This window comes from Phyllobates terribilis, unplaced genomic scaffold (assembly GCF_046119375.1).
Source record: "Phyllobates terribilis strain yellow unplaced genomic scaffold, ASM4611937v1 Scaffold_3__8_contigs__length_932513732, whole genome shotgun sequence".
Taxonomy (NCBI): Eukaryota; Metazoa; Chordata; class Amphibia; order Anura; family Dendrobatidae; genus Phyllobates; species Phyllobates terribilis.
Window position 1 is genome coordinate 919,160,859 of NW_027362763.1, and position 16,981 is coordinate 919,177,839.

The 16,981-nt window shown below is 41.7% G+C and overlaps 1 protein-coding gene across 2 annotated transcripts in view; it reads right to left on the minus strand.

The window, feature by feature from the left end:
- The window catches only part of FAM120B (family with sequence similarity 120 member B), a 235,630-nt gene that overhangs the window by 41,211 nt on the left and 177,438 nt on the right, over positions 1-16,981 (minus strand). For both annotated transcript variants that reach the window (XM_073672809.1, XM_073672808.1), the window contains exon 8: positions 1,543-1,654. In XM_073672809.1, coding sequence (XP_073528910.1) covers positions 1,543-1,654 — 112 coding nt within the window. The remainder of the gene's footprint in view (positions 1-1,542; positions 1,655-16,981) is intronic.

Below are 16,981 nucleotides of genomic sequence, written 5' to 3' on the forward strand. Positions count from 1 at the left end.
GCCAGAAGCGCGTCACTTACCCCGCCCATCGGTGACCCCGTCACGTGATCACGGGTCACTGATAGGTGGGCATGACAACCCTGGGTCCATATGTTTTGCGTTTCTTTATAAAAATATCAGAAATTTGACAAAAATGTTTTAAAAATTGCAATTTTCAAACTTTGAATGACTATCCCTTTAATCCCAATAGTCATATCACACAAAAACATTAAGAAATAACATTTCCCACATGTATGCTTTAAATCAGCACCATTTGTGTTGTTTTATTTTGTTAGCATTTTAGAAGTTTTAAAAATGTAGCAGTAATTTTTCATTTTTTCAAGGAAATTTACAAAACTTACTTTTATAGGGACCTGTTCAGTTTTGAAGTGACTTTGGGGGTCCTATATGTTGCAAACTACACAAACGTGATATCATTTTAAAAACTGCACCCCTCATCATATTTAAAATTGCTTTCAGGTAGTTTATTAACCCTTCTGGTTCTTTTCAGGAAGTAATGGAAAGTGACATGTCAAGAATGAAAAAGTTTATTTTTACCACCTCATTTTGATAACTTCTGTACAGGCCGCTACAGCCGGCAGACTCTAAGGCCGTTATTTGGCCATGAACTGTCATGGCAAACATCAGGACCACACAATCAAGATCTTAAAGTGCCAATGAGGTTAAAGAGGAAGACACCACACTATGTTAATCATTTAGATGCTGTAGTGACTATTGACAGGAGAATCTAAGGGGTTAAATGTGCATGGTCGGTGCCAACACTGATCATGGCTGATGCAGCAAGTTGTCAGCTATAATGTACAGGTGACAGTTACAGGATTGTCACCTGTCGGGGAATGATAGTTTCTTATTTCACAGGTCAGTAAAAAGACGTCTATTGGTCACTAAAGGGTAACATGCAGTGCCGGTGTCATGGGATGGAGTCCCACTTATAAACAATGATAGAAAGACCAGCACTCATGTATATTGAAGTAATTTTCCAGGTTTAATCCATCGATTATTTTTTAAAAAGGCTCAGTTAGAACCAAAATGCATCATTAATACATTTTTTGGATGATTTGATGGAATAAACTTCAATATACGTGAATTCGGGTCTTTCTATCATTGTTTTATTAGTAGGAGGTTGTTATTAGAGGACTAGTAAACCTGCTGCCAGGTAGTCTTCCATATTCATGAGCTCAATGTAACCCGCCACCACCGCTGATTGGCAGCATTCTGCCTATGAACAGTGCACACAAAAAACAGTCAATCAGGGGTGTGGTCAGGGTTATACAGAACTCAGCATTCAGAGAACTGCTAGATCTGCAGCAGATAAAATAGTGATTATATCAAAATGACAGCAAGCAGCCCAGTAAGTGACACATTGGTGGAATCACTGCAACCTGGTGACAGATTCCATTAAATCGGGGGCAGACAAGCCCAGAAGGGGTTTCACAATGCAACCTTAGTCCCTAATATCCAGTATTATAGCTGTCCGGTGACTCCCTCTCATAGGGTCACCAGGGCAGGCACTCTTTTCTCTACGCTGGCCTTACTGCTTACCTGGTAAGGGTCCACTGGTTCTCATCGGCTCAGGAAGCAATATCCTGTTCTGTGCTGCGCAAGCTTCAGTGATCATCGCTCTTAGTCTCTTAAACTCATTTATTAACGGCTCCTGCAATTAAAAGAATTCATGTATAACATTTTATCATGTCAGTCAGTTAATTATGGAGTGAAGTTTTTCAAGGAATGTTTTTCAAGGAATATTTCAATGAATTCAACATGCCCTTGTTTGCCATGTCATTTCTATGGCATTGTAACCTGAAAATTGGGAGTAATTCAATAGAAAAAAAATCTTTGTCTTGTTCTGAAGTGGTTTTGGCACTTCATCACTGACTGGAAACCACCACCGCGAAACTTCTCTAGCTGTTACGGGAGGAGGATTTCCCTTTATTTTAGCAATTCTGAACTCTACTGTAAAAATAAGCCATATGTTACTGTGAATTACTATTTGTCAGAAGCGTCTATCCTGAGCCTGAATGTCTTATGGCATGCAAAGGGAAGCGGTCAGCAGGTTTCCCAGCTCTAAACTGCTGCCACCATATTATAGCCTTGATTCATCATTGCCTTTGCACCTTTTTTTGTGTTTTGCGCCATTTCTTTGTTTGCTCCCCATTTTATTATTCTATTTGCCTCTTTTTTAATGTCTCTATGTGCTCGCCTGTTTTTTTTTTTGTTTTGTTTTTTCATTTTGTTGGCAGAGTTTAGTGATTCCAGATAATTTTGGCTGATTATGTTGAACTTTTAAAAAAAATCACTAAATTTGGCACAATGCCGATCCAAAGTGATTGGAGTGATTTTCTGCATGTCAAACAAAAAGTCCCATCTTTTCCAACATTTTGAAAAAGTGACTTTTGGCTCAAAAATTTGCAAAAATATTTAATAATTTTGACTTTGCGCAAAACTCGCGAACTGCGTACACCATTTTGATTAATTTGGTGCAATAAATGTCAGCGAATATCACAAGACGAAAAAGAAAAATTACTTAAAAAAACGCAAATGAGCAAACTGAGCTGTCATTCAAAGTACTGGGGTGTGCTTACAACGCCGCTCACAATATAATGAGTGATAAGTGTATTCGCTCCGTGCACACCCTCATGTTTGAAAGCCAATGGCTTCCAGGAGAATAAAAATTCATTTTCCGCCAGTAGCCACACAGTCAGTAAGGCGACCAGGCAGCATTATGATGCCAATATCTGGAGGGAAATAGCATTTTCCAAGGTGACAGGTTCCTTGTACTGAACTGGGGGCCAATATGCTCGTAAAGAAATTAAGCGCATTACAATCTATCATTATTTATGCCCTTCAAAATGGTATATACATTCAAACATTGTACTTTGAGGCTGTAGATATGTGTAAGAATGGTATGTTTCAATTAAGTGGACAAATAAAGCCTACAATTGAGCTCAACGGGCACTAACATTAGTTTGCTGAAAAAACCTCTTGAAATGTGAAACACATTAGGATCCAAATTAAGTGAAACAAAACATGGTGGCAGCAGTTTACAAGTGGGAAATCTGGTGTCAGGCTCCCTGTAAATGGAACAGGCCACATAGTAGGTTACAGCATGTTATAGCACAGGGGCAGCTGAACAAGATGTTGTCTGCTATACAAAAGTATGGAGTATAACTGGTATTATATAGTTAGAAGTCCCTAGTCTTTTTATGCCTAGGAGTTCATTGAGAAGTCTTGATTAGTAATGGACCTCAAGGTCAACAATGCAGAGATGGGTGTTAAGAGTCCAGTAGATGGTCCTATTCAGTGATTAATTATATATATAGTGACATGAGTAGGGAAACAAAACAGTGATGGAATTGTGTAGGGAAAAAGTACAGCAGCAGTGGGGTCCTGGGTTCAAATCCCACCAAGGACAACATCCGCAAGGAGTTTGTATGTTCTCCCCATGTTTCTGTGGATTTCCTCCGGGTTCTCCATTTTTCTCCCACTCTCCAAAGACATAGATAGATGTAGATCCTGAGCCCCAATAGCGACGGTGATGATGATATCTGTAAGGCGCTGTGGAATATGATGCCGCTATATAAGTAAGTGAAAGAAACAAAAGGTAGATAGTTGAGTCCAGCTTTAGGAAGATAAAAAAATTCCCATTTAATTAGTAATAGTTTAAAATCCAAACTGCTAAAGGTATAAGTTCAGCTCGGCTTATTCGTAGACAATAAAGTGATTTTTTATAAATAAGAATGAGGCATTGCTCGAAGCATGTTAGCACAACATTTTGCACTTTGAATTTTAAACTGTGTTACTAATAAAATGGGAATATTTTATCTTTTCGACACTGGACTCAACTATCTACCTTTTGAAGCTGTAATTTAGACCTGGCCACACTCAAGACAGAGCAAAGAATGCTAATATTTTGGCAAGGGTGAATCTCTGCAAACTAATCTATTTTTTACTTGATTCTCTGGAAATGTATAGTCAGCCAAGAATTTATAAAGAGGGATGAATGAGAAATATGAAAAAGGGCGGTTAAGGAAGAGGAAGAAGGGGAAGAGGAAGAAGGGGATGAGAGAGCAGTATAATGGTCCAATCTCACGCACTACTCGGAGACCTTTCAGCTATTGCTGTCTTCACCGTTTTTGGCTGCGGATTAACAACACTTAACCATACAAGGAAGTCCACAAACATTTATCTGACATTGTAGCAAGGGTCTTACATACCCTAAACTTGAATTACTTAAAAGGTCTTCTGTACTCTGAGTTTCCTATGCCTCTGTCAAAGCTTTTGCATGTCTATCAGTATTTGACACACAGAGGCACCAAAAAGCTCTTACGAAGTATATGAGAACTGTTGTATTGGGCCACTGCAGAAAGGTGGACAAGCTTTGTGATGATAAACCATTAATCATAATGCCATGCAGAAATGTATTTGCACAGGTGCCTCTGGAATGCAGAACCAATCATGGCCAAGAAAGACAAATAGCCTTTTATACAAGTTTTAAAATATATTTTGCATTGTTCATGATTTCTGAGTGGCAGTGTATGAAACTAATGTGAAAACAGGTAAACAGAGCAATGAAGCCCAAACCAGGTTCTGTAAAAAATAGCCTGAAAATGCAATACTTTTATGTGCCACTCAAATTTTAAGTTGCAGTCCATTGACTTCTTGTCATACAGAACAAATATCGAACAAATTAATAAAGTAATTCTGTACTAAAGGAGAAATCTGTTAAAGGGGAAATCTGTGACTACACGCAAAGGCTTAGCTGTGCTTGATGGGTTTAAAATGCGTTCTGATGAATGATGGATCTCATGAACTTTCAGGACTTATGTAGAACCTTAGGGTAGTGGTCTCCAACCTTTCTTACTTTGAGAGCCACATTCAACTCTGAGTGATTGTCGTGAGCCACATTCATAGCAGCTTGAGTAGTGACATTCAGATCCTGGGCCCTTCCAATACCCAAGATTTTATGTAAAAGCACAAAATCTTGTGTGTTATTGTAGGATCTCGCACTATGATCTAACCCAGCATAGCCACATCATTTACTAAGTAATACCGATCAGTAGCTGCTTAGTAAATTATGCAATAGCGCTGGTTTCATTCACAGCACAAGACTCTGTTTTCACAGAGAGGTGATCATGATGTGTTGTGCGATCCCACTGTGGATGCTGGGATCCTATACAGAGATGAGGGAACATGTTCAGAAATGTTCGGTAATTTAAAAATTGTCACGAACATTGTACATTCAGATTCGTGATCAGACCCCTGAGCATTTTTACTCAAAATCGGCAAAATTTCACCAAATGCAGTAAATGATCGCGTTTCCACTAGTGTATTTTTTAGGAATTTGGCTAGGATAGTGGTGCTGTATGATGCGTGGGGGAGACGTGTTTGATGAGGGGATGGGGTGGGGAGAGGTCAGAGGAGCGGCGGAAAGTTATTCTTAATTTTTTTTTTCTTAACTTAATGTGTGGAGATTCCGGCAAGCCAATCAGGCCGCAGGAACCATCCACAACGTCCAGACACAAGGGCTTGTGTCATTATCAGCCAAAGTCACATGTCAGCCAGGGCTGTGGAGTCGGAGCCCATTTTGGTAGAGTCAGAGTCGGTATAAAATGGACCAACTCCGGCTCCTAAAATATATAATAAATTGGGTACAGTAGTTCAATGCAGTTTGTGGGGAATATTTTTTCATAAGAATTTGGAAAAGTTATGAAATGTCCTATAAATGTCTGTCCTATTTCTGATCTAAGAGTCTAGACTTTTAGCTGAGATGAATCTGTGCTACAGTAAATTTATCACTTGTACCACACGACTGGCATCTGTACCACATGACTGGTGTATAGCAAATGTGGTGCCAATATTCAAAAAGGGGACAAAAACTGAACTTGGAAATTATAGGCCGGTAAGCTTAACCTCTACTGTGGGTAAAATCCTGGAGGGTTTCCTAAGAGATGCTATACTAGAGTATCTGAAGAAGAATAACCTCATGACCCAATATCAACATGGGTTTACGAGGGACCGTTCCTGTCAAACTAATCTGATCAGTTTTTATGAGGAGGCAAGTTCTGGACTGGACCAAGGAAATGCAGTGGATGTTGTGTATATGGACTTTTCAAAAGCTTTTGATACGGTTCCACACAAAAGGTTGATACATAAAATGATAACAATGGGGATAGGGGAAAATAGATGTATGTGGGTTAAGAAGTGGCTCAGTGAGAGGAAACAAAGGGTGGTTATTAATGGAAAACACTCAGACTGGCTCTCAATTAACAGTGGGGTACCACAGGGGTCAGTATTGGGCCCCCTTCTTTTTAACATATTTATTAATGACCTTGTAGGGGGCATACTGAGTCGTATTTCAATATTTGCAGATGACACTAAACTCTGCAGGGTAATCAATACAGAGGAGGACAATTTTATATTACAGGAGGATCTATGTAAACTAGAAGCTTGGGCTGATAAATGGCAAATGAGCTTTAATGGGGATAAATGTAAGGTAATGCACTTGGGCAGAGGAAATAAAATGTATAATTATATGCTTAATTGTAAAACACTGGGCAAAACTGTAACTGAAAAAGACCTGGGTGTATTGGTGGACGACAAGCTCTCGTTTAGTGGCCAGTGTCAGGCTGCTGCTACAAAGGCAAATAAAATAATGGGAGGCATTAAAAGAGGCATAGATGCTCATGAGGAGAACATAATTTTACCTCTATACAAGTCATTAGTGCGACCACACTTAGAATACTGTGTACAGTTCTGGTCTCCGGTGTATAAGAAAGACATAGCTGAACTAGAGAGGGTGCAGAGAAGAGCGACCAAGGTTATTAGAGGACTGGGGGGTCTGCAATACCAAGACAGGTTAATACACTTGGGGATAATTACTGTGGAAAAAAGAAGGCTTAGGGGTGATCTTATTACTATGTACAAGTATATGAGGGGACAGTACAAAGACCTTTCTACCAATCTTTTTACTCTGAGGCCTAAGACGGGGACAAGGGGGCATCTTCTACGTCTGGAGTAAAGAAGGTTTAATCATAATCATAGATGGGGATTCTTTACTGTAAGAGCAGTGAGACTATGGAACTCTCTGCCGCACGATGTTGTAATGAGTGATTCACTATTAAAATTTAAGAAGGGCATGGATGCCTTTCTTGAAAAGTATAATAATACAGGTTACTAGATTCCTTGATAGGGCGTTGATCCAGGGAACTAGTCTGATTGTCGTATGGAGTCGGGAAGGAATTTTTTTCCCCAATGTGGAGCTTAGTGTTTGCCACATGGTTTTCTTTTGCCTTCCTCTGGATCAACATGTTAGGCTATGGGTTGAACTAGGTGGACTTAGTCTTCCTTCAACCTTAAAAACTATGTTACTATGTTACTTAAACATGAGCCATGTATGAGAGAGTCAGAGTCGTGAAGTCGGAGTTGGAGTCATGGAAATTGAAGAGTCGTAGGTTTGGCTTACCGACTCCACAGCCCTGGTAACAGCGAAGAGAGGCTACTGCTGCTGCTGCTACTGGGTAGTGAGATAGTTAACTGGGCGGTTGCTTGTAAGTCAGATAGTTTAACAAGATAGGATCCAGCATGGCTGTAAAATCGACCTTCCAGCAGATCAATCATTTTTGCTAATAGTGTGGTCCAGACAAAGACACCAGGCCACATTTCAGCATAGAACTCTGTTGTGCTGATATTGTGCTCCATGCAGTACACCTTTGAAAACCCTGTGCAATAAACAAGGCCACATCTGAGCTTGAAATGGTTTTGCGCTGAGATTCTGCTCCATCCAGGGCGCCACAGTAGAAAATTAATTTTTTTTCTGTTACTACCGTGCTACATAAACAAGGCCACATCTGAGCTTGTAATTGTTTTGCGCTGAGATTCTGCTCTATCCAGGGCGCCACAGTAGAAAATTATTTTTTTTTCTGTTACTACCGTGCTACAGGAACCATGTCACATTTGAGCTTTTAATTTTTTTCTGCTAATATTCTGCTCCATCCAGGGGTTCACATTATACAATCTAAATTTTTTCTGTTATCACCGTGCTACAGAAACCATGCCACATTTGTGCTTTTAATTCTTTTGCACTGATATTCTGCTCCAGCCAAGAGTCCACATTTCAAAATCTAAATTCTTTGTTCTAATAGTGTGGTCCTGAAACCAGGCCACATTTCAGCTTTTAATTATTTCGTGCTAATATTGTGCTCTATCCAGGTGTCCAAATTTCAGAATCTAAATTGGTTGTGCTAATAGCATGGTCCTGAAACCAGGCCCCATTTCAGCATGGGACAGAGATTGGAGCAGCATGCCCAGCCTAAACTTTGATCAGTAACAGGTGGATGAGTGACAGGTGTAAGCCTGGTGCTCTAAGAGCCCTGCGAAATTCAGGCAACACACATGAAGGAGACACAAGTTTGAGTCCAAACATTTCCAAAAATTCAGGGCAGACACCACTAAAGTGGCATCAATTTTTTAAAATTATTTATTAATTTTACTCACTTATATAATGCCATTAATTCCACAGCACTTAACTGACGTGATCAATTTCCTCAGAGTACAAATAGTATAATTGGGCTCTGACACCCCTTCCACTACAGGCAACCCACCAGATGGAGACCCAACTTGGAGTTTCCACATTTCAAAAAATTGTTCCTAACATCAGCAGCACTAGCAACAACAGGCACAGAAGCCACGACAAAGGTGTCAAAGACTGCAATAATGCGAGATCAATGCAGCACACTGCTACAAAACTACAACATCGCCTAGTCTGCCCAGTCTGTGACTGGGGTGCAAAACTCATTGGAGATTGATGACTTGTTCATCTTGATGAAAGTTAGGCGGTCTATACTTTCATGGGACAGCCGGGTGCGCTTATCCATCAGGACACCACAAGCAGGGATGAAGACACATTCTGAGAGAACGCTGGCTGCCGGCCATGGCAAAACCTCCAAGGCGTGACAGGCCAGCTCAGGCCACTCTTCCATTTTGCTAGACCAAAATTCAAAAGGGTCCAAACTCCCCCTGATGGCATTGATATTGAGCTTGAGATACTCCTGTACCATCGTCTCCACTCATTCACTACGTGCCAGACTTGTACTCTGTTCTGCTGGTGCACGGGTTGGTCTAAAAAATGAGTCAATCAACTCATAGAATTTTTTTTTTTTTTTTAATTTATTTTACTAATATGGCGCCATTAATTCCACAGCACTTTACACACATTTACAGCCATTATTGGCACTGTCCCCATTGGGGCTCACATTCTAAATTTTCTATCAGTATGTCTTTGAACTGTGGAAAGAAATTTGAGTACCAAGAGGAAACCCTCGCAAACACGGGGAGAACATACAAACTCCTTGTAGATGTTGTCCTTGGTGGGGTTGGAACCCAGGACCCCATCGCTGCAAGGCTGCTAATGATTTGCATTGATGACTCAACGTTTCTGGGATTGGAAGTCTAAAACTGCGATGCACACTGTGTGCCTCACAGCTGTCTTGGGGAAAACCACTCTTAAGATTGTCTACAAGCGTGTTTCGATACTCCTGCATGCAATACGGGCAGTCATGTTGCAGATAGTGCAGCAAGAAGGCGCTCATGTGTCGGGCTCTTCCATGAGGTCCAAGTCCATGGCGTGTTGGTGGGGGAGTAACATTCAACCTTGCTTCCTCTGTCCCCTCCCACCAGCCAAGGACAACAGAGAGGGGATCATTATCCTCTTTATCTCCTAACTGTTGCGCGCCCATAACCTATTTGTCCTCGTCTCCTGCACCTTCCCTAACAGTTTGACTGGTACCATGAGCCCTCCCTTGATCACTGTAATCAACCCTCCCATGGCACTCGTCTGTGTGACGACAGTCCAGAACTTAGAGACATTTTTATCCTTCCGCATCCTCCTCTCCTTCCTCCTCTTCCCCTGGGACCACCACCTCCATCAGCGCTAACCATCTTAGTATCCATTTGCGAAACTGAGCAAAAGAGTGCAGAGGTCCTTCATCTGTGTCCACTCTGCAAGTGTGATTTGCACCACGCCCGTACTGCGTTGGCCCAGGCTATGCAATATGACATACTGCACCAGGGCTTGTCACTACTGCCACAGTCACTGCAACATGTGCAGAGTTGAATTACACCATGTCGGTACATCGCATATCAACCGGTAGGCCGAAAAATGTCCGTAGCAATACAAGTCGATGACCCGCGGGTTGCGAATGGCAGAAGTGAGCACACAGCGACCGTGGTTTCTGTAGCAACGCATCCAGACCGAGATAGTGGCAGAGAAATTGCTGTAACACCAGGTTGAGGATGTGAGCCATGCAGGGCAAGTGTGGGGTGTGCGTAGGGCCGCCACCAGGTTCGCACCATTATCGCACACGGCCTTCCCTGGCCTAGGTTCAGTGGAGACAGCCATTGCTCAAACTCGGCCTGGATAGCTGTCCACAACTCTTGAGCTGTGTGACTGCATTCCCCAAGGCATATTATTTTAAGTACTATTGCACTGTTGGAACATGTGTCTAACTAAGGGAGGGGTTGAGGGCACTGGTGGAGGCTCGAGAAGAGTTGGAGGAGGCAGAAGCAGTGGAGGAAGAGTTACATACAGAGGTATGTCCCACAAACCTTGGGGATTCCAAGACTTGGTATTCTAGCGACACCTTGGTGTGTAGTAGTTTAGTTCTCCATACCTTGGTGTGTAGTGGTTTAGTTCTCCAACCCCAGTTGTCTAGTAGCTTAGTTCTCCATCTTCTGCTGTGTAGTGGTTTAGCTCTCCATCCCCAAGAGCCCGGCAAGCCTTGGTGATTCCAAGAGATGTAAAGCCCCTGGTCATGCTTGCTTGTCCACGTGTCAGTGGTGAAATGCACCCTTGTCAATAGATTTTTTCAAGGAGTGGGTGATGTTGTCTGCAACATTCTGGTGTAGAGCAGGTATATGTTTATTAGAGAAGTAATGGCGACTGGGCAACTGGTACAGGGGGACTGCGACAGTCATCAGCTTTCGGAAACCGTATGTATTCAGCAGGCGCGGAAGGCTGTATAGTTACCAGCTTCAGTGCATATGCACTATGACGAGCTGCTCCCCGCACGTGTGCAGTGAAGTTCCCAGTTTACATAGTAGCTAGGACATGACAGGTTCCCTTTAACATGGATAATACCGAATTCGTCATGTTTTCACCATCTCCATTCAACCCCCCTACTGACCTATCCATCTAAGTCAATGGCTGTCTACTCTCCCCAGTCAGGCAAGCTGGACTCTGATTTCTCCTTCAAACATGAGATCCAAGCCTTTCCACTTGCTACCGACTCTAACTCCAAAATATCTCCCGGATCTGCACATTCCTCAACCATGAATCGGCAAAAACACTAGTGCACGCCTTCATCAACTCACGCTTCGACTACTGCAACCTCCTGCTCTGTGGCCTCTCTTCTAACACTCTTGCACCCCTCCAATCTATCCTAAACTGTGCTGGCCGACTAATCCACCTGTCACCCTGCTATTCCCTGGCTTCTCCCCTCTGTCAATCCCTGCACTGGCTCCCTGTTGCCCAGAGACTCCAGTTGAAAATCCTAACTTTGACATACAAAGCCATCCAAAACCTGTCTCCTCCATACATCTGTGACCTAGTCTCCCGGTACATGCACGCAACCTCTGATCCTCACAAGATTTCCTTATGTACTCCCTTTTTATCTCCTCTTCTCACAATCACATACAAGATTTCTCCGATGCATCTCCCCTACTCTCGAACTCTCTACCCTAACATATCAGACTCTCGCCTACTGTGGAAACCTTCAAAAGGAACCTGAAGACCTACCTCTTCCGACAAGCATACAACCTGCAGTAACCCTCGCTCCACCATACTGCTGTATGACCAGCTCTACCCTCACCTACTTTATCCTCACCCATCCCTTGTAGATTGTGAGCCCTCGTGGGCAGAGTCCTCTCTCCTATAGTACCAGTCAGTGACTCTTTTTTGTTCAAAATTATTGTACTTGTTGTTTGCTCTATATATACCCATTTTCACATGTAAAGAGACATGGAATAAATGGTACTATAAAAATAAATAGCATAATTATTATTTGTACTTTGGGTCAATTGATGCCACTTTTCCTGGTGTCTGCCCCTAATTTGAGCTGTTTTCGCAGCTTTTGGGCCCCTTTGAAAGTGTTGTCTATGCATTTCGTTTTGCTTCCCATTGAATCGAATGGGGTTTGGATATGTTTGATGAACTGTTCAAACTGTTCGGCGAACATTAGGAAATTCGCCGATCTGAACCGAATCAAACTTTGAAAGGTTCGCTCATCTCTAATCCCTTAACCCAAAAGTTTGCATCTGACTTTTTCTAGAAAGCTGGATCCTTTAGCCTGGCACTAAGAACGGTTTGGGAAATTTTTTGAAATAAGTGATATTTAGTAAAATGATCTGTCAGTAGCTGCCCACTGCTTTTTTTTTTTTTTTTTTTTAATAAAGCTAGATGATGATTGTTAGGCGTTTAAAAAATTGGTCCAATTGATCCAGAAAAATCGGACGAATATCATGCGATTTTTCTCACCAAGCATCTGAATAACATCCGAATGACATGCGAATGCAATCCGCATGCAATGCGATTTTAAAATTAGCTTTTACATATATTCTGTATGTTATTTAAAGATATTTTTCAAAGTACAGGTCATATTCTTCTAAACATATATAGATAGATAGGTCGATAGATAGAAATATGTGAGAGAAATATATAATCATTGCTTTGCGTGTGTAGCTTACTGTACATGTATTTAATAAATAAAAGAAAAAAATGGCATGGGTCCCCAGAAATTTTAATAACCAGCTGAGGGAAAACCAACAGCTGCGGGCTGATGTTTATAGGCTGGAAAGGGGGTAATACAAGTGGAGCTTCCCAGGCTATTAATATCAGCTCACAGCTGTATACTTAGCCTCTACTGGTTATTAAAATTGGGGACACCCCCCCAAAAAATGAAGTGGGGCTCCCCCTAAAATTAATAACCAGCAAAGGCTAGGCAGGCAGTTGTGGGTTGATATTAATAGGCTAGGAAGGGGCCATGGATATTGGCCCCCTCCCAGACTAAAAACATCAGCTTTCAGCTGCCTCAGAAATGGCGCATCCATAGGATGCACTAATTCTGGGGCTTAGCCTCCGCTCTTCCCACTAGCCCTGGTGCATTGACAAGTGGGGTAATAGGGTTGGGGTTGATGTCAGCTTTGTATTGGCAGCTGACATCAAGCCCAGGGTTTAGTAATGGAGACGATTCTATAAGATGACCCCATTACTAACCCCTTAGTCATACTGTAAATAAAAAACACCCAGAATAAAGTCCTTTATTTGAAATAATGACACAGACTCCTTTATTGAAATAAACACTTCCCATCCTCTTTTACCCATTTAATCAGAAAAAATAAAAAAGCAAACTTATACTCACCTGTCGGACGAGAGGATATTCCACCGAAGCCCCTGTCCCCTGTAAAAGACCAAAAATAATAAACCTCCATATTCCTCACCTGTCCGACAAGAAGATAATCCATTTGACGAGTGTAGCTCTGCTACATCTAGATATCTTGCTGAACGATTGCATGATGCGAACGTTCAGTCTCTAATCCAGCAGAGACACTGATCTGCGCGTTCTAGTGTCTAGAAAGTTCTCATGCTTGCGCTGACGTCAGTGAGGTGAACAGAGTTCATTGCCTATGAACTCCGCTCACCTTATTCTTGTCATCGTGAGTCATTGAGCTGCGCTAGCACGCGCAGCTCAGTGTCTCTGCTGGATGCCAGGCAGAAAATAACTGCAAGATTTAATTTACGGGCTGTACAAAAGTTCGCATTAACATTTTTTAATAATCTATTTGTCCCTTGATGAGTCTAGCTCTGCTACATCTAGATATCTTGCTGAATGGTGGCATGATGCGACTGTTCAGCCTGACATCCAGCAGAGATACTAAGCTGCGCGTGCTAGTGTCTAGAAAGTTCTCATGCTCGCGCTGACGTCAGTGAGGTGAACGGAGTTCATTGGCTATGAACTCTGCTCACTTTATTCCTGTCACCGTGAGTCACTGTGCTGCGCTATGGGCACTAGTAGGAGTAGTAGGGGAACCTGGGCAGTGTTAGGAGAGGAGTTTGAGGGAATTTTTAGCCAAGTATGCTTTAAAAACAAACAAACAGGGGTGGACATCCCTTTTCAGAAACTTGAGAAGCATGGAGATCACAAACACAAATTACTAAAGCTGGATCTTCATTTTGAAAAATAACAACCGGAAGATATAATTGTCATCTGCTGCATGCGCCCAAAAGCCACATCCACATTCAATGAGAATGAGCACACGAGTTTATGGTATTAAGGTGTGTGCTCATTTACCTCTGATCAATGGTTCTTCTTTTAATGTAGTCTTACTTTTACTGTTGTAGTTTTTGATAGACTAGCTACTGTCTGCTCATGCTATGTTAATGTTGTCAGTCAGTTGGTAATCTAGCTATGACCAAGAGGTTGTGTTACATCGCATCACATCATCGGTTATACAAGGCGCAATTTTAACCTTGTGACAATAAGGCTCTTAGTTTTATGAATTATCATGGTGCTTGATCATCTCTTTCAACTCTTCACTCGCCTTCCGTGTCTGGCTCCTGATTCTAACCCATGACTATAAATCACACTACAGCAAAACTAACACCTGAACCGGACTATAAGCTGGTGTACGTGCAAAGTCTAAGAGCACATTCACATTGTGGCCATTTCACAGACAAAACCCAAGAAGAAAAAAAAAAAGAGCATATATAGTACAGCAAATCTCCTGGGCAGCATACCCCTATACCACATAGCGCTAATTTATACAGTTCTCTGAATGCAATCCGTCTAAAGAAGGTCTTGTTGACTGAAACAACACTAATTTCTTTTTTGGAAGTGCAGTTCACATTAAAACTAAAAATTTATTGTAACTACAAGAGTGCTGGATTATTTTTCTTATGTTGTAAGTTCACTGCAAATTCCACACCTGGAATCAGCTCTAGACCTTTTACCTGTTTAATTGATGATGGATTAACAAGAGAAAAGCCCATGCAGCGCATTAAAGAGCTTTTGAGATAATTGTCCAATTACCTTTGGTCTCTTGAAAAAGGGGCAACTACATATTAAAGAGATGTAATTCCCTAACCCTTACTCCAATTAGGATGTGAATACTCTCAAATTAAAGCTGAGAGTCTGCACTTTAAAGGGAACCTATCACCAGGTTTTTCCCATATAAAGTAGGGCCAGCACCTGTAAGCCCTCTGTTACAGCATTCTAGAATCCTGTATATAAGTCCCCAATGCACGGTGCATAACACAAAAAAAAAAAAAATGTTTTATTATACTTACCAACGCTGTGGTCCGGTCCAATGGGCGTCACTGGTCTTGATCCGGCGCCTCCTCTTCTTGCGATCGCCATTCTCCTTGCTTCGTGTGGATGGCGCCTCCTGCGTCATCCACACAGTGTCCGTCATCTTACTCCTGCACAGTCTTACTTCTCTCTGCCCTGCAGAGCAAAGTATTGTAGTGTGCATGCGCACTATGTTCTGCCTTCTGGAGCACTATGGAGGACAGTGTGTGAATGACGCATAATCTACACAAAGAAAGAAGGAGGAAGACGATGTGCCAGATCAAGACAAGTGACACCCATCGGACCCGACAGTGGTGTAGGTGAGTATAATTAACCCCTTTCTGGCCCAAGGCCTACTAATAAGTATCTGTGCCCTGGTCGATCGCAGCATTCCGATGGCAACAGGAGATAATCGCTGGTCCTCACCTTTCTCCAGCATTCCGCGCTGTCTGTGGCCGGGTCCCGTGGTTGTCATGTGATCCGGATGTCGTCATGACATCACGAGACAGCAGGAAGATACTTTGATCATGCGCAGTGCGCAATCAAAGTATCCTCTGCCTGTGCAGCGCTGGCAGACTGTATAGCACAGGGATACTGCTGCATTCCTGTGCTATACAGGAGATCAGAATGTAAAACTGAAAGCCCCATAGTGGGACAAAGTGTAAAAGTAAGAAAAGTGCCATAAAGTGAAAAAAAAAATTGTAAAAATTTAATCCCCAAAAAATGAAAATATAATGTACCCATCAATAAATATTATGAAAACAAAAAAGTACACATATTTGGTATCACCGCGTCCGGAACGACCTGACCTATAAAACTGTCCCACTAGCTAATCCTTGTAGTGAAAACAGTAAAAAGAATAAAAAACTAAGCAAAAAACAATGCTTTATCATCATGCCGTCAAACAAAAAATGGAATAAAACGCGATCAAAAAGACTAATGTAAATATAAATGGTACCGCTGAAAACGTCATCTTTTCCCACAAAAAACAAGCCGCCATACAGCTCCATCAGCCGAAAAATAAAAAAGATATAGCTCTCAGAATAAAGCGATGCAAAAAAATTATTTTTTATATAAAAGCGCCAAAACATAAAAAACCGATATAAATGTGGTACCGCTGTAAATACATTGACCCGAAGAATAAAGCTGCCTTATCAATTTTATCACACGCGGAACGGCATAAAGAAAAAAAAAGAAAAAATTCCTGAATTGTTGTTTTTTGTTTATTCTGCCTCCCAAAAATCGGAATAGAAAGCAATCTAAAAATATCACGTGCCTCAAAAAGATACCAATAAAAACGTCAACTCGTCCTGCAAAAAACAAGCCGTCACATGACTCTGTCGGCCAAAATATGGAAAAATTATAGCTCTCAAAATATGGCAATGCAAAAAGCGTATTTTAGTGTGTGACAGCTGTCAATCATAAAAACCCGATATAAATCTGGCATCGCTGTAATCGCACAGACCCGAAGAATAAAGTTGTCTAATCACTTATACCGCACGAGGAAAGGCGTAAAAAATAAACTCTAGGGCTAGGGTTGTGCTAGTGTTAGGGTTGTGCTAAAGTTAGGGTTGTGCTAAAGTTAGGGTTGTGCTAGGGTTGTGTTGGGGTTGGGATTTTTTCAAAAGTAAAGAAAAAAAATG